Source organism: Micromys minutus (assembly GCF_963924665.1).
Source record: "Micromys minutus genome assembly, chromosome: 32".
NCBI lineage: Eukaryota > Metazoa > Chordata > Mammalia > Rodentia > Muridae > Micromys > Micromys minutus.
The window spans coordinates 26,180,254-26,202,779 of NC_137967.1; the positions used below are offsets into that span (position 1 = coordinate 26,180,254).

The following is a 22,526-nucleotide window of genomic DNA, read 5'->3' on the forward strand; positions in this document are numbered from 1 at the left end:
AAATAAATAAAAAGCATTCTATGCAGTTACATTTACAGAATTTTATTTTAATATAAACTTTGTTACATTTTTAAAGATTTCAATTGTCATTAAAAAATTTCACAAGTTTGTTATCTTTGTGTGTCTACTACTTATCCCCTTGTGATAAGCAGGCAACAGCAGATAAATGTTATGTCACATTATTTACAACAGTATGTTTTTCTCCAGTATGAGTTTTCTGATGTTTTCTAAGATGTGAGATACACATAAAAGATATGTCACAGTCTTTGCATTTGTAAGGTTTCTCTCCAGTATGTATTCTCTGATGTTTTCTAAGACGAAAGTACTCAGTATAAGATTTGTCACATTCCATACATCTGTAGGGTTTCTCTCCTGTATGAACTCTCTGATGTCTTTGAAGATGTGCATACCTGATAAAAGATTTGTCACATTCCTTACATTTATAAGGTTTCTCTCCAGTATGAATTTTCTTATGTGCTCTAAGAGTTGTGCCTTCACGAAAAGATTTGCCACATTCTGTACATCTGTATGGTCTTTCTCCAGTATGAACTCTCTGATGTATTCTAAGAGTTGCACTTGTAGTAAAGGATTTGTCACATACGGTACAATTGTAAGGCTTCTCTCCAGTATGAACTCTTTGATGTGTTCTTAGATATGTGAGCTGGGAAAAGGATTTGTCACATTCTTCACATTTGTAAGGCTGCTCTTTAGTATGAATTTTCTGATGTTGTCTAAGAATTGAGCTTCTAGTAAAACATTTGTTACATTCCTTACATCTATGTGGTTTCTCTCCAGTATGAACACTCTGATGTCTTTTAAGAAGTGAGTTATGAAGAAAGGATTTGTCACATTCAGCACATTTGTATGGTTTTGCACCAGGATGGATTATGCAATGCCTTTTAAGTTGTGATAATTCAGTAAAAGACTTGCCACATTCTTTGCATTTATAATCTATTTCTGAAGAATGAGTTTTCTGATGAATTATAAATAATTCATACTGGGTAAAGGATCTATGACACTCACTGCATTTGTAAGGATTCTCTCCAGTATGAAGTCCCTGGTGGCTTTTAAAGTGTGAAAGCTGATGTAAGTCTTTACCACAATCCAGACCAGTATAATGTTTCTTATTCTCAGCACTATGGGTTTTCTGATGTCTCCTGAAACTGGAAGAGTGGGCAAAGGATCTGTCACACTCCTTACATTTGTAAGGCTTCTCTCCAGTGTGCAATTTCTGATGGCTTTTAAGGGCTGACAACTGAGGAAATGACTTTTCACATTCTTTGCATTTATAGGGTTTCTCACCAGTATGAAGACGTTGGTGTGTTTTAAGAGTTATGTACTGGGCAAAGGATTTGTCACAAACGTTGCACTTGTAGGGTTTCTCGCCAGTATGAATTCTCTGATGTACAGTGAGGTTTGCGGAGGTACTGAAGCATTTCCTGCACTGCCCACATTGGTGTCGCCTATCTCTATTGTAGACTGTTCGTTGTACTAGACTGTCTGTAGAGCTGAAATGGTCACCAGATTTTTCCTGCTCTTGGTTTGCAGTGTTTATTCTTTGATCTTGAGCAATGTTGGAACACAAACTGAAAGATTTCTCACAGTCTTTAGATTGACAACACTCTTCTCCGGTTTGTGTGCTTGTGTGTCTATCTGGGTTTGACGAGTCAGCAGAGGCATCCCCGTCCTTACAGCATCTGTGGTGATTGGAGGTTTCTGTAGTGTCCCTTCTTTTATAGTGTGAACCACGGGAGGAATCATGAAGCATTTCACCAAGTGCATTACACTGACAAGACTCCTTTTCAGCCCTCACTTGGTAATGGACAGTATTAAGTATGCCATATTTCTCTGAAAATGAGTACAATTCATATTAATGGTCTTGTTCCCAGATTACGTGTAATAAATGACTGTCTCTGTAAATTCTCTTTTAAGATAATTCAACCTGCAACAATTTAGAAAAGAGTTCCCAGTCGTTGGCATTTTTCATTCATTGTAATTGATCCTTACCTGACAGGCTGTTTTCTTGAGGATTCATACAGTAACAAAGAGAGGATCTTTCATGGGTCAGTGATTTCTAATACATATCATTACTGAAAATGTCTAACTTGGCATTCTCTAAAATTTGAAAACGTTTAATCCAGTCCCAGTCTCACACTGTTTGTACCTCATTTGCTCCAGGCAGGTGACCAGTCCTACTCTGCACACAATAATCTACGTTTTCTATGAGGAAACCAACAACCAATGCTAGAATTTTGGGGGGAAAATACAGTTGTGTGAGACATGAGAAATGCTTAAAGTAGAAGAATCTAGGAATGAATTCACAATTATTATTTCCAGTCAGCATCTCCAGCATATTCTGGGAGAAATTTTAGTTTGCACATCTTGACTATTTATTACAATTAAAACAGTATCAACTGCAATGATGCCTATGAATGTTTAAGATGTGGGAAGAAACAGTATGTGCAACTGAATTTTTTAATACATCAACAAATCAAAATGAAGGGTTCCTGATTCTCTGTGAGATCACATCATGCACCACAAGTCCACTTGTTTTCTGGACCTTCCAAATCTGCCTTGCACCTTTGTAACCTACCCCTTAAAAGACAATAAAAAAAATAAAAGCTAAAATTAAGAAAAAAAGTCTGAGCATTGCTCTGGGCAACAGCCTGCTCATGTATCAACTGCAGCGTTGTCTGAGCAGTGCTGCAGGGCATGTACAGGCCCATGCCTTCATCACACATCTTCATTATACTGGCTTTGGAAGCTGTGGAGTGTCACACCATACACCTTTTTACTTAGAGTTTTACTTGCAAATGTGTGTGGCAATGAGTCATTGGTCTGCTTCCAGCCCTCTGACTTCAACCACACCATCAATAATGGACCCCTGCAAAGGCTCCTTTTGGATATCCTGCTATGGCCATGAGTCATTAAAATCCTGCTGCTTTGGTTCAACAGGACTGGACCCTTCAAGAGCTCCAGAAGTTCATGAATGGGGTAGATGTTGGGACAGGCTAAATCAAGACATAAAACTTTTCTTGGGTGGTAACTGGGGCAGTCAGCCCCCCAGCTCTTCTGCATACCCATGCCATCCGGGCCAGTTCTCCTCTTCCCCCTAGGCAAGGAGCAGGGCAAGCTCTTCCAAGTCAAAGTCTAGGTTGCACCTCCATGTAGTGGCTGGTGAGAGGCAGAGCCATCTTAAGAAGTCCCTAGGACATCAACATGGCCTCAGGCAGCATATGGCCTATAAATCCATATGGCCTATAGTAACAACATGAGCTGTAGATATAGACACAGACCCATAGTGCCAGTGGGGCCACTAACCACAGCAAGGCCTTTGGTGGTGGCAATATGGCCTGGATATCACCATGGCCTTGGGCTGCAGTACAGGCCTCTCACATTAGGTTGTTCCTTACAGCATTCAGATCTCCATTTCTAGCTCTTCATAGTGCGTACACACCATGCTTCCCTTTGTCTCCAATTTCTCCAGAACATGCTTGCTTTTAATAAGGGTGCATGCTGGCTTTTTTCTGCCTGCCTGAGCAAGAAAACCTCTTGGAAAATTTTCTTTTTTACTCCCTAGACTTCTGTTTATTTCCATGATGGTGCAATAGAGAGTTTACAAGCTATAAAGTCAGTACTTACAAAGGAAGCGTTAGGAACTCCTGTACAAGAAAAATATTCTTACCCACAGACACCAGGTTTCTGTAATTCTCCACCATCACGTCAATGTACAAAGCCCTCTGAGCAGAGTCCAGGCATTTCCACTCCTCCTGGGAGAAATCCACAGCCACATCTCGGAATGTCAACAGACGCTGAAAGGAAAAGTTACACTTTGACTATGTGCTACAGGGTGGAATGCTTTCCTGGATATGTGGAGACAGGATGTAGAAGAGGGAAGACCATTGTTACCAACATCATTAAAAACAATCAAAAAATCATCAAAAAGGATATCCAGTGCAGTCACATTCTGTAACAAATGTTCAAACTCTATAAGAGGATGACAGGATAATTTTACAAGCAGGATCCATGAAACAAGACACACAATTTAAGTGTGGGCATGTATTTGAGTTTGTGGGCTACAGGATCACGGTGTACCTGTCTCAGGACAATTCATGATGAGGACATGTGCTTTTAAATGCTCTGCCTGAATGATCCTAATATCCACACACCGAATCAATCGTCTCTGTACTTGGCCCTTATTTATTCTAAAAGGATCACGCATGATTTTTAGATTATAATATTTAACTTCACACCATTAAATAGCAAAGGGGAGGAATGGGGGTCAGAACTCATGATTCCTTTTTACTCAAAGAATTATGACTTTTGCCAAAGTAGCAGGTTTGTAAAAACTCTACATGTTGATAAGTTTAATTGTTACATATGTATATATATATATATATATATATATATAATTGATTTTATACATGTATGTATACTTGTTATTGGGACCACTAACAAATAGGTAAAAAAAAAAATCTGCATCAGAGCCACCTTAGGTAAGTAACAATTTCAGAACTCTACAGATGCAGGGTAGGCTTGGAGAGCTAACATTCAAACAAAAAGTGAGTAGAGCAAAACCATCATGAGGAATACGTTTGTTTCAAATATAACTAACAGCTTATGCACATCTATCAATCAATGCTCATCTGTATGGATGCATTCCACATAATTCTACATAATGAGGCCAAGCCCAAGTGTTCTGCACAATGGGATGCTGTGTGGGATAAAAACAAAGGAAAAGAAGAAAAGTAAAAATACTGTTCTCTCTACTATAGAAAGTTACAACTGAGCTTCTTCATCAATGTGAGACAAACAGATATGAGGTCCAACAAACACGCAGACACATCACACCAACATGAAATTAAACACCCAAGGGTAATAAGTACAAGTAGAACACAATCTCAGCGAACACTCAAGAACATCAGTTTCATGGAATAATTAAGCCACATATGTCTGCCATGAAGGTAATGACCACCTGTTATGAAAAGGATCTATGTTATGAAATAGAGCTAATTGCTTTCCTTTGTTCTAATTCTCTCACAGGCTTTTTGGGGTCTGGTGTTGCATTAGTACATAAACATATATTCCATATTGAACACATAAAAGCACATCTGAGGCTCCAGAGCATGTGTTCCTAATGAATACTGTAACTGCAGAGATGTGTTGTGTAGTCACTGGGTCTGCTGAATGGAAGTTTGCAATTTTTTGTCTGTTTGCAAATTTCAAGATAACATTTAAAAAGCTATCAGAAGCAGAAAATTAGAGGTTTGCAATGTATCAGATTATAACATTTTTAGAAATACACTGGACATAACCACTGACCTGGGACATGTTTACTGAAGAATCAGCCATTTCTTTCTTTATCTCTTCTTTGATTTTTCTCTTTGGAGAAGAATGAATAGTCGGCTAGTGGCCCTTTAATATCAAGAGGTCAAACAGGAAAAGTAAAATTAATACTGAATGTTGTTAAAGAACAATGTGAAAACACATGAAAAGGCCCAAGTAACATAATACTACCTGGTGTCTGGTCAGTGATCCCAAAGCCAGGAGAGCATGGAAAGACATTTAAAATTGGAGAAAAATTCACCAGCAGCCATATTATTGCACTCAGAAAAATGCTCTCTCAAAACCGAGGGAGAGAGAAGTGCATGTGAAGACGGTCATGAATTATCACCGTTTATTTTACCAAAGCAGCATAGCACATAGTAAATTAGAGGCAAAACATACAGGTGAGACTTAGAGAAACTATGAGAACTTGGGAAATAATACATTTCATGTCAATAGAGGAATATAGAAGAACGGGGAAGTAATCATCCAAGCTCAAAGGTGCAGGTCACTCTTTCTCACAGTAAAGAATACCACAAAAAATCTAGCCAGCAACAACATTAAAAAAATCATAGGGAATAAAAATACTATGAACAAAAAACATAGCCATTCTAGAAACCAATATAAAGAACTGTCAATTAAACAAATCCTCAAGTTAAATAAATCTCACATGTAACCCAGCTCTTCTCCTTGCATATGCTCAAAGTGTTCAACATCCTACCACACAGATAGGTGCTCACCCTTGTCCATCGCCGCTGTATTCACAGTAGGTACCAAATGGAAACAACGTAAGTATTCTTCACTTCATAAATCACACACACACACACACACACACACACACACACACACTAAAAATTACTATTGAAAAACACAAAAAGAAGCTGAGTGGGGAGGCAAGTCTCAAGCAGTCAGTGGTTGGCTCACAGCAACAGCCTAGGGCTGAAATCGTCCTGTGCTGTACTGCCTTTACCACTAGATGGTGGTCTCGAGTTAACTACCAAGTTACACTTCCAGGACTCATGCAAAAAGTCTCTCTCTCTCTCCTCTCTCTCTCTCTCTCTCTCTCTCTCTCTCTCTCTATTTCTTTCTTCCTTTGACTCTGTGTGAGTGATAAACTGTCCTAGCTGCAGAAAATAGGTAAGGTCTTTAAAAGGTAGCTACACCATTCACCTGTAGCTCTGGGACCAAGGCATAAGAAGAGGTGGCTAGGAAATAAGAAGGGAAAGGGGAAAAGGCTAGGGCACGGTGTTCTCTAGACTCCATACTGCATTGTAATCAGTAACCAACAGCAACTGTCCTTGTCTGCACTGGCTTTACACGAGACCACGGTCAGTCTGAGAAGAGGAGCGGCTCACGTTACCTCTCAGACGTCAGCTATGGATAGATTGTAGAAGAACCACTTCTTTACTTGTTATCCTCGGCTGAGCACGTCTGGCTCCAGCGCATAGCGCCAAAGCCACAGTCTCACAAAGGGCTCTGGTTCACCTCAGAGGGTCCAGGCAACATGAATACATATGAACACAGTAGAGTGACTGCTGGAATTGTGGACCCCGATAGTGGAGAGGCAGGAGTGAGAGTGGGCAGCGTTTGATATGCACACACATACACACTGTCTATATAAATATGTTATAAATATGTAGTCAGTGTTAAATAGCTAATAATAGAAGTTTGAAAGGGCCATTCATTCATGCAAGACAGGGTTTTTCCTCCCTCCCTCCCTCCCTCCCTCCCAGTTTTTCAAGACTCACTGGGCTTGAAACCACTGAGATCAGCCTAATCTGCCTCTGGGACGCTATGATTAAAGGCATGTGCCGCCATGTTGGGCTCATTATCTGCTTTAATGTCAGGTAAAAGAATCAGGAAATCTTGCTTTTTTTGTGTCAAGCATTATTAAATGTTTGCTGTTCATTCTTAGAAGTTGTAATATATTTCTATCAATCTGGTCCTGGGGTTGTTTTCGGGGTTCCATTTTATAATTGCTTAAGTCACATTTATACTTGAAATCTTGTTCATAATATTTATTTCATGTTTACATTTGGTGTGCTATATGTACCTTGAACCTCGTGTATTTCAATTAGCCTTCCAATTCACAGTGATAGAAGTCTTTATTGTTAGTAGACATAGGCTCCATTTTTTAGCTCATTGTTATCAAATGAGTAAACAGTTGGGACATTACAAGAAGAGAACGGTGGCACATGGCTTTAATCCTGCACTCAGGATGCAGAATCAGGCAGATTTCTGAGAGTTCAAGGCCAGCCTGGTGTACTGAGTTTCAGGTCAGCCAAGGTTATATGGTAATACCCTTCTTCTACAAAGACATAATAACAAAAAGTTGTGCTTAGTTGGACAAAGTCATGCAATGTTTCAAACTGACTTCTCTGAAGACAGATGCAAGAGGAAATGTGAGTTCAAAGCCAGTCTGGAAATCATAGAAAGTCCAGACAAGTGTCAATGCACAGATAGACCCTGTCACAAAGCAAACTCCTGCCTGAGTAGTAGCTTTGATGATACCAAAAGCACCATTCAAGATCTAAGAACTGCAAGAACACAACTGCTCATTCTGGTGTTTCCCATAGATGCAATGATTCTACTACAAGTCCACTGCAGACATAGATGTGTGAAGTAACAATTAATGAAAAAAGTTGCCATGAGTTTGAAAGAGAACAGGAGGGTATCTGGGAGGATTTGGCAGGAAGAAAGAGAGAGGAAAAATGTTCTAATCATACAATAAACTCAAAATAAAAAATGAAAAGCAAAACAAAACACACAACAAAGCCACACTAAAATCAAACTAAACAAACAGGAAAACAAAGATAAGGGCTCCTTAACTTCCATGCTACCCTAGTTACAATATCAATCTTCAGGAATAGAAATGATAACTGATGTTGCCATAAATGTGGAGAAAGGTCATATATATTTTTTTATGATACTAAAAGCTACAGAATAGACTTTTGCAATCAGTCTAGATGTCCTTATTAAAATAAATGAATAAATAAAAAAGAAAGCTTCTGTGTGACCAAATTACAGCACTAATGTGTGACACTATTCCTGTGGAAACAAGGACAATCATCTACAGATAAGAAAACAGTGACAAATGAATGTTGGGGAACCAAGAAAGTCCATCTTAATGAGTCACTGTGGTTTTTCAGTCATGTCTTCATTTATGTCTGTGTATGATGTGTGTCCCTTGTCTTCACAGAGGCCAGAAAAAGGACACTGCAGGCCCTGGAGTTAAGGTTAGAGATTAAGTGCCCATGTGATGATGATGGAAATACAAAGCGAATCTTCAAAGGAGCAAACAGTGTTCTTAACCTCCGGATCATTTGTAAAGCCCAGTGGGCTAATGAGTTTGATTGGAGTGACTTACAAGAATCTGGATGAGGGGTTTCTGATAGAAGCATAAAGGAATCGATGACAGCTGCCACCCTGTGAGAGTCATGGGTAATGAAGATGGAAACCTGCAGTTCCAGGCAGCTCACCTGGGTTGGGAAGTGTGTCTTTCAAGCCACTTAGTGCCTCCTCCAGGAGGATGCCTTATGTTCTCTGGTCCAGGCAGCTTGACTGGTGTCTGCCTCATGGCTGGTCTGAGCATCTTCTGTAAAGCTCATCCAGTCTGATCTTGTCAGCAGTCCTTACTGATGATATATGCTTGAGGCAGGAAGGCTCTAGTGAATCTCGCCAGTTTCTGGGACTTCCTGAAGCTATTAAATTTTCTATTTCTGAGCTTTGGGAGAGTCTCTATAGAATGGACAGTTAATGGCCCATTATGTTCCCTGCCATTGGGCTGGATAGATGGCTTCCAGAGGTCCTGAGTTCAATTCCCAGCAATCACATGGTGGCTCACAACCATCTGTAATGGGATCCCATGCCCTCTTCTGGTGTGTCTTAAGACAGTGTACAGTGTACTTACATAAAACAATAAATAAAATCTTTTTTTAAAAAAGTCCCCTGCCATTAAGGCACCAGTTAATTTCCCTTTCCTCTAACACCCCCCTCCCCTTTTGTAATGGAGCGTTCTTAAACATGAAAAGGTTAAATCTTAAGAACTCTAATACAAAGTAATCTATCTTATTCACAATGTCTAGGCCTGCAATCAATTCAGTTACTTATCAACGGACACATTGGTGAATAAAAATGTGATCCCTATCTATAGAACATGGTATATTACTCAGTTGTAAATAAAAATGGAAGTGTGAAATCTGGATGTAAATGTAGGCAACTGGAAAATATGGTGACTGATGCCAACTAGTCCCCAACAGTCAACAGCATGCTTCCTCTCACATGGGCATCTTAGCTTTAATGTTTTGTTTTGATTGTTGATGTAAGCCTACATATAGGAGCTAGGAAGCTAGAAATGGACCAATACAGGGAGATTCCCGAAGAAAAAATGGATAGTAGCTTATGGGTGATATGAAATTAGAGAGGGGAATACTGGGAAAGAATAGTTCAAGTGTGCAGTGCAGTAGTGGAGAGTAGAGGGACTACTGAGTGGTCTGCCCAAAGGAGACGTCCATGAGAAAGATACAGAGGCCCCTATCCTTCTGCAAATGAAGTAAAAAAATGACAGGATAGTAGAACATATGACATAAAACAACTGGGAATAAGTAAAATGTTAAATGTGAAACTGGGGATGGGGCAGGAAGAAAGGAGGAAGAGGGGCTGGGATAATCAAAAGTCATATGAATTTCTTTTAATAAAATCTAACTGTTTTACAAATTAAACTTATAAACCTTTGAACAGAGGTATCATATCCCTTATAGGTAAATGAGGCTGCTACCAGACAACAGAGCTATTGAATTACTGGTTATAACCAGTTACTGGTTATCTACCTAGGATTACTGGTCAGGGAGACTCCAGAGGCACTCTAAACAAAAGAAGTCACTGTCAGTCCTCATGTTGGTGATCGTAAGTACATGGAGTTGCTGAAGACACCTAACACTCTGGGTCTGAAATACAGAGAGTTCAAGTTTGAACTCTATATCCAACAATACCAAGCAACTAGGTAAGAGATGTGCACTGATGCAATACTAGCCTGTTCATGTAGAAGCAAGCTCTCCCTTGACTGCATTTGAAGCCTTGCTATGGAGATGAATTCATGCCATGGCCAAGCCCAAGTCTTGGAAGTATAAGTCCAAGGGCAGAACTTAATAAAGTTTTGTTGATGACTCTCCTGTTAATCTGTCATCTAAATATCCATGTTTATAATTATCAGTCTGTACTACTCCCCAGCTTGGTAAAAGCAGCCTCCTCTTCTAGTAGGATGTGTATAATGCAGAGACCCAAAACTGTGTTCAAAGTACTAAGAACAAAGAACTGCATAAGATAGGGGTGATTACCATTTCATCATAGTTGACAGAGGGTCCTCGAGTCTCGTTTACCTCAAGGATGGACTGGCTATTAATGGCACCTATATGCTTTTAATTTAGAGTATGGGTTAATACTTCCCAATTTCCTTCAGTAGTATAAAATTAATTTCTTGATACCCTCATAGATTTCTTTCTTTTTTTTTTTTTAAACTTCTTTGATTTTTCTTAGATAGGGTTTTTCTAAGTAGCCCTGGCTGTTTTGGGCTTGCAGTATAGACCATAGATCTTGAACTCAGAGATCTACTTGCTTCTACCTTCAGAAGGTGGGTAATAAGGTTGAACCAGGAAGCCCATAATGCTTGGGGACTTTAAGCTCTATGTGAGCGTGCCCACAGTGTCACATACATATCTTATATATCCCCTCACACTTTCCTATCTTCTTGCTATTTGTGAGGTTTGACCCTCTTGTGATAATTTTAAAGATGAATGAGAAATGATACTTTATTGCAGTACTTTTGTGTGTTTTCTCTCATGATGAATTTGCTTTTATGTCAGCACTAGGTAAAGGATTTGTCAAATTCAATGAATTTGGTGGGTATAATTTTCAATGGTGAACAAGACTTGGAGATTATATATGATGTACCTTTATATGGATTCTCAGAAGTGTGAGCTTTATGAATTACAACACAATTAAAAGTCTTTGAAATATATTTAATGATATTCGTTTTGTCATTATTATTTTTTGAGCTGTGTAGTTCATGTTATCCTAAAACTTGCTATGTAGACCAGGATGGCCTTGGGTTCACAGAGATCTTCTTGCTTTTGCCTCCCAAGTGCTAGGATTAATGGCATTTCCCACCTTGCCTGAAATTATGAACTTTTGGATGTTGGTAAATATTTTATTACAGCTTTTCCCAGGGGCTAAAGAGATGTCTAGTGGTTAAAACCACTGGCTGCTCTTACAGATACTATTGGGATTCATCTCCCAACAAACATAGTACTTCACAATTCCCTTTAACTATAGTATCAGAGCGATGTAAGTCCTGGATAAAGGATTTCTCATTTTTCATACCCTTGTAAGAGTTCTTTCGAGCATAAATTTTTTCTGACATGTTCTAAGAGTTGAGCACATAGCAAAAGATCTGGCACATTCCTTACATATATGAGGTCTGTTTCCAATATAAACTCTGTGGTAGTGATTTCTAAGATATTCTCGCTGAATAAAGGATTTGTCACATTTTCTATATTTGTAAGTTACTCTCCAGTATGACTTTTCTGATGTTCACTAAGAGCTGACCTCTCACTAAAAGATCTGTCACATTCCTTACTTCTGTAAAGTCTCTCTCCAGTATGAACACTTTGATGTCTTCTAATATAAAAGTCATGAGTATTTATCACATTCACTACATAAATACTTGCAAACCAAATTCAAGGACACATCAAAAACAGCATCCACCATGATCAAGTAGACTTCATCCCAGGGATTCAGGGGTTGTTTAATATACAAAAATCCATAAACATAACCAACTATACAATTAAATTGAAAGAAAAAACCCATATGGTCATGTCATTAGATGCAGGAAATGCCTTTGACAAAATTCAGCACCTCTTCATGTTAAAATGATTGGATATAAAGCACATGAATTAATACAATAAAGACAATGCACAGCAAGCCCGTTGCCAAAATCAAATTAAATGAATTCTACTAAAATCAGGGGCAAAGCAAGGCTGCCCACTCTCTCCATATCACTTCAATATAAATAGTACTTGGAGTTGTAGCCAGAGGAATAAGACAACTAAAGGAGGTCAAGTGGACACAAATTGGAAAGGAAGAAGTCAAAGTATCCCTAGTCACACATGATAAGATAGTTCACACATAAGTGACCCCAAAACCTATATGGAGAAACTCCTACAGCTGATAAACATCTTGAAGAAAGTGGCTGGATACAGTTAACTCAAAGAAGTCAATAGCTCTCCTTTATACAAACAATAAATGGGATGAGAAAGAAACTAAAAAAAAACAACACCCTTCACAACAATCAGAAATAATATGAAAATCACTTGATGTAACACTTCGCAAATTTATATTAAAAAGACAAAACACCCAGCATAGCAAAAACAATCCAGTGCAACAAAAGAACTTCTATAGGAACCACCATGCCTGATTTGAATAATAATAAAAAACCACATGGTATTAATATTGAAAAACAGGCTCATCAAAGGAATCAAATCAAAGGCCTAGAAATAAATCCACACCATACATATGGACACTTGATTTTGACCACAAAATGGAAAAAAGAAAGCATCTTCTAGATGCAATAAGACAGCTGTTCTAACTGGATGTCTATATGTAGAAGAATGCAATACATCCATGTTTATCTCCCTGAAAAACTCAAGTCCAAGTGGATCAAAGACCTCAATGTAAAACTAGATACACTAAATTCAATAAAAGAGAAAGTGGAAAATAGCTTTGAATTCTTGAATTCATTGTTACAGGAGATAATTTCCTAAACAGATGGTTCAGGAACTATGATCAACAAATTAATAAAGAGACCTCATGAAATGAAAAGCTTCATGCAACTGAAAAGGCAAAGAACATTGTCAATAAAATAAAAATTCAGCCTACAGATTAGAAAAGAATCTTTCTCAACCCTACACCTGACAGAGGGCTAATACCATATATTATATGATACACACACATACACATCACTCAAATACAAACAAACAACCCAAATAATGGAGTACAGAGCTAAACAGTTTTTCCACACAGTAATCTCAAATGCCCAAGAAGCACTTAAAGAAATGTTCAACATCTTTAGTCATCAAGGAAATGCTAATGAAAGTGAACCTGGGATCTTACACCCACCAGAATGGACAAGATCAAAACTCAAGTGATTGCCTATGCTAGCAAGGATATGGAGAAGCTAAACAGGAAGAAAGGTCCAAGAGAAGATGCTTGAATCTCACTTAGAAGGGGAAATAAAACCATCATAGGAGGCAAATGGAGGGAAGATGCTGGTTGGGAGAGAGGGTAGAGAAGAGAATTTGGGGGTTCAGGTTCAAGTGTGAGGAAATGCAAGATGGCGGGCCAGGAGAATGAATGGGAATCTGCAGCTGGCAGGGTTTGAGGGGTGGGGGGGCATCTCTGGGACATGCCAAATAGTGGGATGGGAGAGTCTCCCAGGAGTCAATGAAGGTGACCTTAGCAGAGCAGTGGGGGTATGGAACCTAAAGAGGCCACCTCCCATAGCCAGCCAGGACACTCAGAGGAAGGATAAGGACACAACCCACACACAAAACTTTTGACCCAAAACTTGTCCTGTCTACAAGAAGTGCAGAAACAAAGGTGGAGCAGAGACTGAGGGAATGGTCAACCAATAACTGGCCCAACTTGAAATGTATCCCATGCGTAAGCACCAATTCCTGACACTATTAATAATACTGTTTGCTGCAGACAGGAGAGGTGGCTGTCCTCTGAAGGGCTCCACCAAGCAGCTGACTAAAATGGATACAGACATCCACAGGTAAACATTGGATGGAGCTTGGGTGGTATTATGGAAGAATTGGGGACGTGGAGGGGATAGGAACTACATCGGAAGACAAACAGACTCAACTAACCTGGACCTTTGGCAGCTTTCAGTGACTGAACACCATCTCAACAGCATACACTGGACCTACCCACTGACACCGCCCACCCCACTCCCATTCTGATGCAGGTCCCCCAACAATAGAACAAGTGCTGTCTGTGAATCTGGTGCCTGCCTGTGGATCCTGTTCCCCTAACTGGGGTGCTTGTCTTGTCTTGATGGGAAAAGATGCACCTAGCCCTGCAGAGACTTAATGTATCAAGGTGGGAAAAACCCAGGGGGCCGTCCACCCTCTCAGAAGAGAAGGGGAAGGGAGATGGGAAAGGAAGTATGTATATGATAGGTGAAATAGTATGGGGGAGGCAGAAATTGGAATCAAAAGAGAATAAATAAGTTAGTGGAAAATGGAATGCTATTCAGCTAATGAGGAAAATGTAATAATAACTTGCAGAAAAATGGTTAGGCTTAACATGTGTAATATTAGGTGAAATCATACAATGTCAGAAACAAAAAAAAGACAAATTTTCCCTCATATGCAGAGTCTAGCCAATACAATATTTATATGGGAACAGTGTATATGTGAATACAGTAGAATATGGAGAAAAAACATGCAATGCTAAATATGAGGGAATGAGGAAGAACTGAATGCAGGTAATGACATCCAGTTATGAAGACACAAAGGTCATTGCTGTCCCAGTCCTAGTTCTGTCACAGGGTTTGGGGTTTTGATGGTTATAAATTCATCAAATTATTGGATATTTAAAGCATCAAATTAAATGAGAATCTATAGAGTTTTTGTTACCAATGACTAATATAACCATATAAAATTTCATTCAGTTGTATAGACTTTGTATCTGGTTATTTTCAGTGTTTGACTCTAAAGCATTTTATAATAAAGTTAAAACAGAAGCAAAAATTTAAGATTTTCAATGCTTGAAAAATATAACATTTCTAGAAAAAAATGGACGTGACCACTGACCTGGGACATGTTTACTGGAGAATCAGCCATTTCTTTCTGTGTCTCTTCTTTGATTTTCTCTTTCAGGAACAATGAATAGCCAGCTTATGACCCTTTCATATAAGGGGCCAAAAAAGAAAAGTAAGAATCAATACTGAAACCTATTTAAAAACAATGTCAAACCACAGAAACAGATCCAAGCACTACAATTCTACCAGGTGTCCTGTCAATAATCCCAAAGCCAGAACATCATGGAACTACATTTGAAGCCTGGAGAGAAAATCACTGTCAACCATATTGTTGCATCCAGGAAAATAGTCTCCTAACATTGATGGAGAGATAAAAGTATATTTCACAACTGTCACAAATCAGCACAATTCACTTCCCTAAAGCAGCACAGTACACAATAAATTAGAGGTAAAATATACACAGGAAAAATAGATACATTATCCATGAGACATAAGAAATAACACAATGCATATAAACAATAAATAAAAATGGAAGAATTGGGAAGTAATGAACCATGGGTAAGAAAGCCAACTTGTAATTCTCACAGAGAAGGAAGAATACAATCAATAACCCAACCAGCAGCACCATAAACAATAGACACATTGGAGGAAAAAAACCCATAAACAAAGAAATGTGATATGGATATCAATATGCAGAATCCTAATACAATAAACTCTCGCGTTAAATGAGTCTAGCACCTGACATGGCTCCTCCATTCTTTGGCATATGCTCAGGAGACTAAACATCCCACTCCACAGATACATGTTATACTCATGTAGCTCACAATAGCTACAAATCAAAGCAACCTAGATGACCTTCAACTGACAAATACAGAGTGAAATGTGGTACATATACATTGTGGAATATTATATAGCTGTTATGCAAATTCAAAGCATGAATGACTTTTGGAGGTAAATGGGTGGGCCAAGGGAGGATCACACTGAGTGAGGTAACCCAAAACCAGGTAGACAGGCATTCCATGTTCTCTCTCATAGAAAGTTCCTAGCTCCAAACCTTCACACGTGAGTTCATAACCTGGAGTAACCGCAGTACCCAGAAAAGTAAAAACAGACCACAGTGGGATATGGGGGAGTAATAGACAGGCAATAATATGGAATAAATTATTTGAATTGGAAAATTTAAAAACAGGGAAATGGATTTAATTATAGATAATGAACAGATACAACCCTCCAAAGCAAAAAAGGATGGTAAAATAAAATAAAGTGTCTGAATAAGATGCCATATTATTATCCAATTATGAAAAAGGGCTATAAGACATATCAGTGTGTACAGACATATGCATTTAGAATACAAATGAAAGCTTCTTGTCTGGGCGAATATTGTGTCACACAAGAGGTATAGATTTTTTTTTTAACAGATTACTAACACTAGGCATGAGAAAAATGCTTTAAAATTGTTGATCTCAGCAGTCCAAGACATTTCCAGATATTATATGCTATTGATATTGCCGTTGGTTCCCTACCAGAGGTAAAACACATACAGTTATTATTTTAAGTAATTTTCCTTTAATTGTCATTGTATGTTTGTGTGGATTCTTAAACAAAAATTACAACCTACCCAATTCGGATGTTTTCAGGAATGAACACTTGGTATTGGGTGTTCTAATCTCTGGGGAAGACAATTTGTCAAACTAATTCACTTTTTGTTGAAGATGTCCTGTATTCTGGATGAAAAACCATGAGATGCGAGATGGATCTGGACATCAAGCCTGCTCCCTTGGAACTAGTTCTCATGGTACCAGAGCAACATGCAAGTTTACAAAAGAGAGAGACAAGAAACAGCCCTAGCCAGCTATGACACCTATGAACCACAACACTGCACCATAACCCAAGGCTATGAGAATGGCACACATACCTTGGTGGTAACCAACAGTTTCTAATTGAACCTAACACCTCAACAAGAGGGAAATCACACCTGGTAGTGGGAACTAGACAGTATCCCCTGGGCTTATGAAGCTAGGAATCTTGGGAGAGAACCTACAACCAACAATTTACTAAACCACCAAAATCACAAATACATTTTGTATATTTATCCTAATTTCCATATATAACTGTACTCTTGATCCCTCATCAAGGAAAGTTCCTTTTGGAACACATGGAAATTATACAAAAAATGACAATCAGTCAAAAGGCAGAGCTGTGATGCTCAGTCTCAACTGACACATGAGCTACTCAAGTCCTGCATCTAAAGCTCAGGGGTCACTGAGAAACAGGGCTTAGGGCAAGACTGGGAGAGGAAGATATTTAAGGGCTGGAGGAACAGGATATTTACTCTGAGATTGTCTCCTAGAAATGTCAAAAAGGCTATCTGCCTGAAATCCTACAAACATGATTGTCTAAACATGAGCCCAGCAAGGACAACACCAAGAAACATGCTAACATGGAATGGAGTAAGCTCTTTTGGCCTCAACCCTAGTCAAACACTAAGGAATTCAGTGGAGAATTAGTTGGACAAATAGTCTTCCTCAGAAAATAGAACAGCTAATACCAAGTGTTCATCCCTGGAAACATACAAATTGGGTAGGTGGTAATTTTATGTTTAAGAATCCACACAAACATACAACAACAATTAAAGAAATTATTTAAAATAATAACTATATGTCTAAATTGGAAAATTTGTCAATAACACATAAAAGGATTAGAAGGATTTAGACCATTTTCTAGTATTCCTACTCACATAAATAAGGAAAGGAGATAGAGAGATGGCACTGTACTTCCACTGTCTGCTGTTCTTGTAGAAACCCAAGTTCCATAACAGGACGCACATGTGCTTCCCAACTACCCATAATTCCAGGTCTAGAATGGATATGATGCGAGCAAAATACTCGTACACATGAAACATAAATATCTAAATGGAAAATGTTACAGGGCTTGAGCAATCCAGTGTGATTCCAGATGAGCAATGCAAACGTGCAGCAGATCCAGAAGCTGTCCATGAGCAGTGACCATGTGAATGTCACCAAAATGCCACAAGCATGCATTGCAGAAGGGACAGCCTCTCCAAACAGTGGTACTGGGGAAGGTATCTATCCTCTAAAAACACGAACATGAGCCCAAGTGTCTCTTCCCATACAAGGAATCACAGACCTTCATGTATAACCTGAAGCAGTGAATCTTGCAGAGTAACACAAGAAGGAAACACAAAATAAGAGTATGAAAAAGTGGTATTAAGAGCAGGAACTGACAAATAGTACTGTGTACAATTTAAACAATCAAGAAAATATAGTGATAAGTAATGTTTGAAGAGACAGACTGTTCAATAGTTAAATTTATTAGATTTCTAAAGTACAATGGATCAAAACATAAAACCTATCAAAACTATAGATTAAGCAAATAATAATATAATCAATAAATATGCAAATAAATTAGACAGACCATGCTCAAGAGCAGAAGAAATGTTCAATATGTACAAGTTAAGAAGCTCTACATTTTATGTCCTAAGACAATGCCAATTTTTTATACACAGGTTCCAATTTTGCATAGTCAGTGTCCACCCAGAACTTACTATATAATAACAAATGCAGTTGCTCCAGTAGTTTCATGACATGTAAATGGATAAGAATCTCTAGGCCAAGGATGTAAACAGCATTTCGAGGAAAAAAGATAACTACCAAAATACCCACAAAATGAAAGCTGAAATTAAAAATATGTTTTCTACCAAAAGTTAATTTCATATCAACAGATACAAAATACTAAAAAAGAAGGAATCTCTTTTCAAAGCCATGAATATGGAGTGCAGTAAAGACTGATGGTCATAACTATACCAGTGACAGAAAACTTAAAACAAAAGTGTTAAAATGCAAAAGAAGAGTACTAACAAGTGGTATACGGTGCATAGATAGAAAGTCCTTGACCAACACAGGTGCAGGTCACAAACCCAGAATGCCGGCATCTATAACAGACCACATAATACATGTGAAAACCTGCACCTTGACCATATGCTTCTCAAACATGTGAAGACAACCTGGTTAAGATGCCAAGTAAGTCCATTAAAATCCTATTTGCACATTTTACAGAAAGTCATCCTGAAAGCACCAAGGAACAGCACAGAGCCAGGAAAAACTAAGAGGATCACACCTAGAGGTGATCTCACGATATATTACAATCACAGCAATGGAAACTACTTGGAATTGTCATGACAACGGGCCATAGGAGGCCCTGGGAAGACAGGATAGACTCTGTTTACCTGTCTGCCAATAAAATTCCTGATCCTTATTAAAACTCTGTTGGCATTATTTTCAGGAATGAAGGAATTACCACTAAAAGATAAGAGAATATGAAAGCTCAAGGGATGGTGCAGTGGTTAAGAACACTGACTGCTCTTCCAGAGGTCCTAGGTTCAAAACCCAGCAACCACAAGGTGGCTCACAACCATCTGTAATGGGATCTGATGCCCTCTTCTGGTGTGTCTGAAGACAGTGACAGTGTATTTACATGCATAAGACAGATAAATAAAGCTAAAAAAAGAAAAAAGTACAGTAAGAGAATGTGCTAAAATACCAAGAGCTCCAAACATCATTAAACATTAAATCTGGAAGTATTAATTTTTATTATTTTGTAGTACACTGTAATCATTGAAATGAAAATGGTTAATACTGGTAAGTAGACCTGATCAGTGGTGTGCATGGAACAAGGCCAGCATCGCTCACATGCACAGTCAGGTAAAAGTTTACTGTCTCCTAGTATCAGTTCTTCTGCAGAAAGTCTTCTCATCTCTACAATAGGACAGTCCTGAGGAGATTTTTCTCAGTGGAAGTCTCCACAATTATTTCCAGTGAAACAGATGTGGCAGAACTGATTTCCACAGTCACTTGAGCCCCTTGTCATCCCTTCACCACTCCCCCAACATACCTGGATCCTCAGCCACTGTCAATCGCTGTCAATCTTCCAGGTCTACACAGGTGAGCGGATCTGGGAGATCAGTGAACCCTGTACTTGTGATTCTTCAAAAAGCACCTGGATTTGTAACATAGTACTGTGATCAACAGATGAAGGGAGAATTGTACAGTGAACCACCCCCAATTCTCATGCAGTTTAAGAATATTTGAAAACATTTAGAAAGCATTTTTTATTTAATGTAACATGACCCTCACTTCCAATCAGCTTGGTGAAAACTGCTGGGCAGAAACAGAGTGGAATGATTGGGATGAAGATATTACACACTAGTGAGTTTCTTTTTTACAATATTCTCATCCACACAAACCAGAATGCTGTAATTGTGCAGCGTCCAGTCTCTGTACAAAACCTTCACAGCATGGTCCTGACGTTGTCCCTCCTTCTGGAAGAAGTCCACAGTTACACCAGTGGCTCCGAACTGACCATAAAACACGAATAATCAGTTAAAAATAATTGTCTTGGTGCACACCTTTAATCCTAGCACTGAGGAGTTGTTGTAACTCAATGACTTCAGTCCAGCCTGGTCTATGTGGTGAGCTTGCTCCAGACGCTGCAACACAATCGGTTCAGGTCTTAAACACAGCAAAGAAAAGAACCAAAAATAAGTTTGGTTGTATGTCCATGGACAGAGTCCTTTACTCGAAAGGAGGAGATAAAAGACTATTATCGATACTTTTCTAATGTAGAAGAGTTGGGAGTAATTATTCAAAAGATGCTTTATAGTACTATACTATACAACAATACCTTTTCATTTCTGTTTTCTTTTCATTTCCCTTTTTCTTCCCCCTTCTCCAACAGACAGGAATTCTTTGTGTAGCCCTGGATGCCCATAAACTATGTCTATATACCAGGATGACCAGAATCTTCCTGCCTGTTTCCCAAGTTGGGGATGAAAGGCTTGTGGCAACACCAGCTGGCTTATAATGTCCTTTTAACTGTGAACTGTCACAGATATGCAATTAGTTGTCATGAGGGCCATGAAACAACTGGAGCGGAGGCTGTCACTGACTCTGTTGCTGGTCTTTAGACTCCACCCCTTCTCAGAAGAGAAAGAAAGGAAGAAAATGGAGGAGGAAGAGCTTGAGGAATGGACTGGGAGAAGAGGAAGTTGGGGTGGGGGTGGGGCGTCGGCGATAGAGGTGTAGAGTAAATAAATTAATAATGAGAAACAGGAGTTTATATATAAATATTAATGTTTACAACCATACCTATGTAACTTGCAAAAAACATTCTTTCGGATTCAATTACATTTGCAGCCATTCCTTTTATGACTAGTATATCTAAAAGATCTCTGGGGATGCCAAGTCACTCACTTTAAGTCCCCTAGTGAAACAGGCGAGTTAGGTTGAATGAATGTAAATTTCAAGAGCTTTTTTTAAAAAACCTTTTCACCTGTTTTTAGTGGTTTTCATATATCAATACATAAATTCAATATTCTACTACAGCATTCTAATAGGAATATTTGGCATTCAGAAGATCAATTTAAAAACCAGGATTAGTCCGATCTATGTGAGCTAAAAGTTATCGACAAGGGAAGACATCTAGTGCAGATTTCCCCAGCCACCTTCCTTAGGAGCAGAAGGCTATCTGACAACGCCCTGTTCCCTTCCCGCCTTTTCCCAGCACTCTGACCTGGGAGGTTCCAGGGCCGCCTGGCTCCAGTTCCCGCCGCTGTGCTGTTGACTGCTGACTCTCCCAGGATGTCCCCGCAAGGCACCCGTGTATGCCTAGAGTTTTAGCTTCCCACGAAGTCCTCTGTGTCCTCCGACCCCTGGTCTGCACCACGCGATTTCTCCACGGTGGCCGCGTTGACACTTCTGGCTTTCCTTCTCAATCCCACTCCGACCTACCACACCCAGTTTCCAGCTTCCGTTCACGTCATTTCTCTAACCCCTCCCACTCGGAACACTATATTCTCAACCCCCACCTAATGTCTAACAACCTTCCACCATGTTTCTGGGTGTATATCCTTGCTCGGCTCAGACCGGTTCCTCCCACTTTGTCTCAGGCTTGCTTGCCACACAGCTGTCAGGCTGCCCTGGACCTGCGATGCACAGCCTCCCCATGACCAGACCAGAACCAGGGCTCATAGGATGCCGCACCCCGATATCTGATTCCCATCCTGGGTTCTGAATCCTTCAGATGCAAAATAGACTTAAAAAGTATAGGACACAAACCTTCATACAAAACAGTAACAGGCTAACAAACAAAAACCAATACCAAATTCTGAAATTTTGACTTTGACTTTTCAAAGAACTTGGATTTGGGGGATTCATCCCACCCCTAGATGGCGGTCGTGTCCTTTTACTAACTAGAAAGGCATTTGTCTTTTGTGACTCATGCACAAGGCTCTTTGCTCATGGCAGGTTTCTGGTAGATGCAGATTCTTGGTTAGCCCAGAGGGGTAGGCGAGTGTGGGGGCAGG

At 39.2% G+C, this 22,526-nt stretch overlaps 1 protein-coding gene across 2 annotated transcripts; it reads right to left on the bottom strand.

The window, feature by feature from the left end:
- Positions 1–132: 132 nt before the first annotated feature.
- LOC308413885 (uncharacterized protein) lies at positions 133–21,903 on the bottom strand. 2 transcript variants are annotated; one of them, XM_080909025.1, is made up of 8 exons: positions 21,734–21,903; positions 20,571–20,673; positions 20,409–20,480; positions 20,057–20,161; positions 15,198–15,289; positions 5,323–5,415; positions 3,686–3,812; positions 133–1,848 (listed from the first exon to the last, which is right to left on the bottom strand). In XM_080909025.1, exons 6-8 carry the CDS (start codon positions 5,350–5,352, stop codon positions 170–172), a joined length of 1,836 nt encoding a protein of 611 aa, XP_080765151.1. In that variant the 5' UTR covers positions 5,353–5,415; positions 15,198–15,289; positions 20,057–20,161; positions 20,409–20,480; positions 20,571–20,673; positions 21,734–21,903; the 3' UTR covers positions 133–169. The 2 variants fall into 2 exon arrangements, with proteins under 2 accessions (XP_080765151.1, XP_080765150.1); XM_080909024.1 differs by having other exon boundaries at positions 20,057–20,480.
- Positions 21,904–22,526: the final 623 nt, after the last annotated feature.

Excerpts from the sequence above, each read along its gene's own strand:
- LOC308413885 (XM_080909025.1), bottom strand. The coding sequence starts at position 5,352 with ATGGCTGATTCTTCAGTAAACATGTCCCAG. Across the intron at positions 3,813-5,322 it reads CTTCAGTAAACATGTCCCAG|CGTCTGTTGACATTCCGAGA; the intron begins GTCAGTGGTTAT and ends TTTTCCTTTCAG. Across the intron at positions 1,849-3,685 it reads CAGAAACCTGGTGTCTGTGG|AGAAATATGGCATACTTAAT; the intron begins GTAAGAATATTT and ends ACTCATTTTCAG.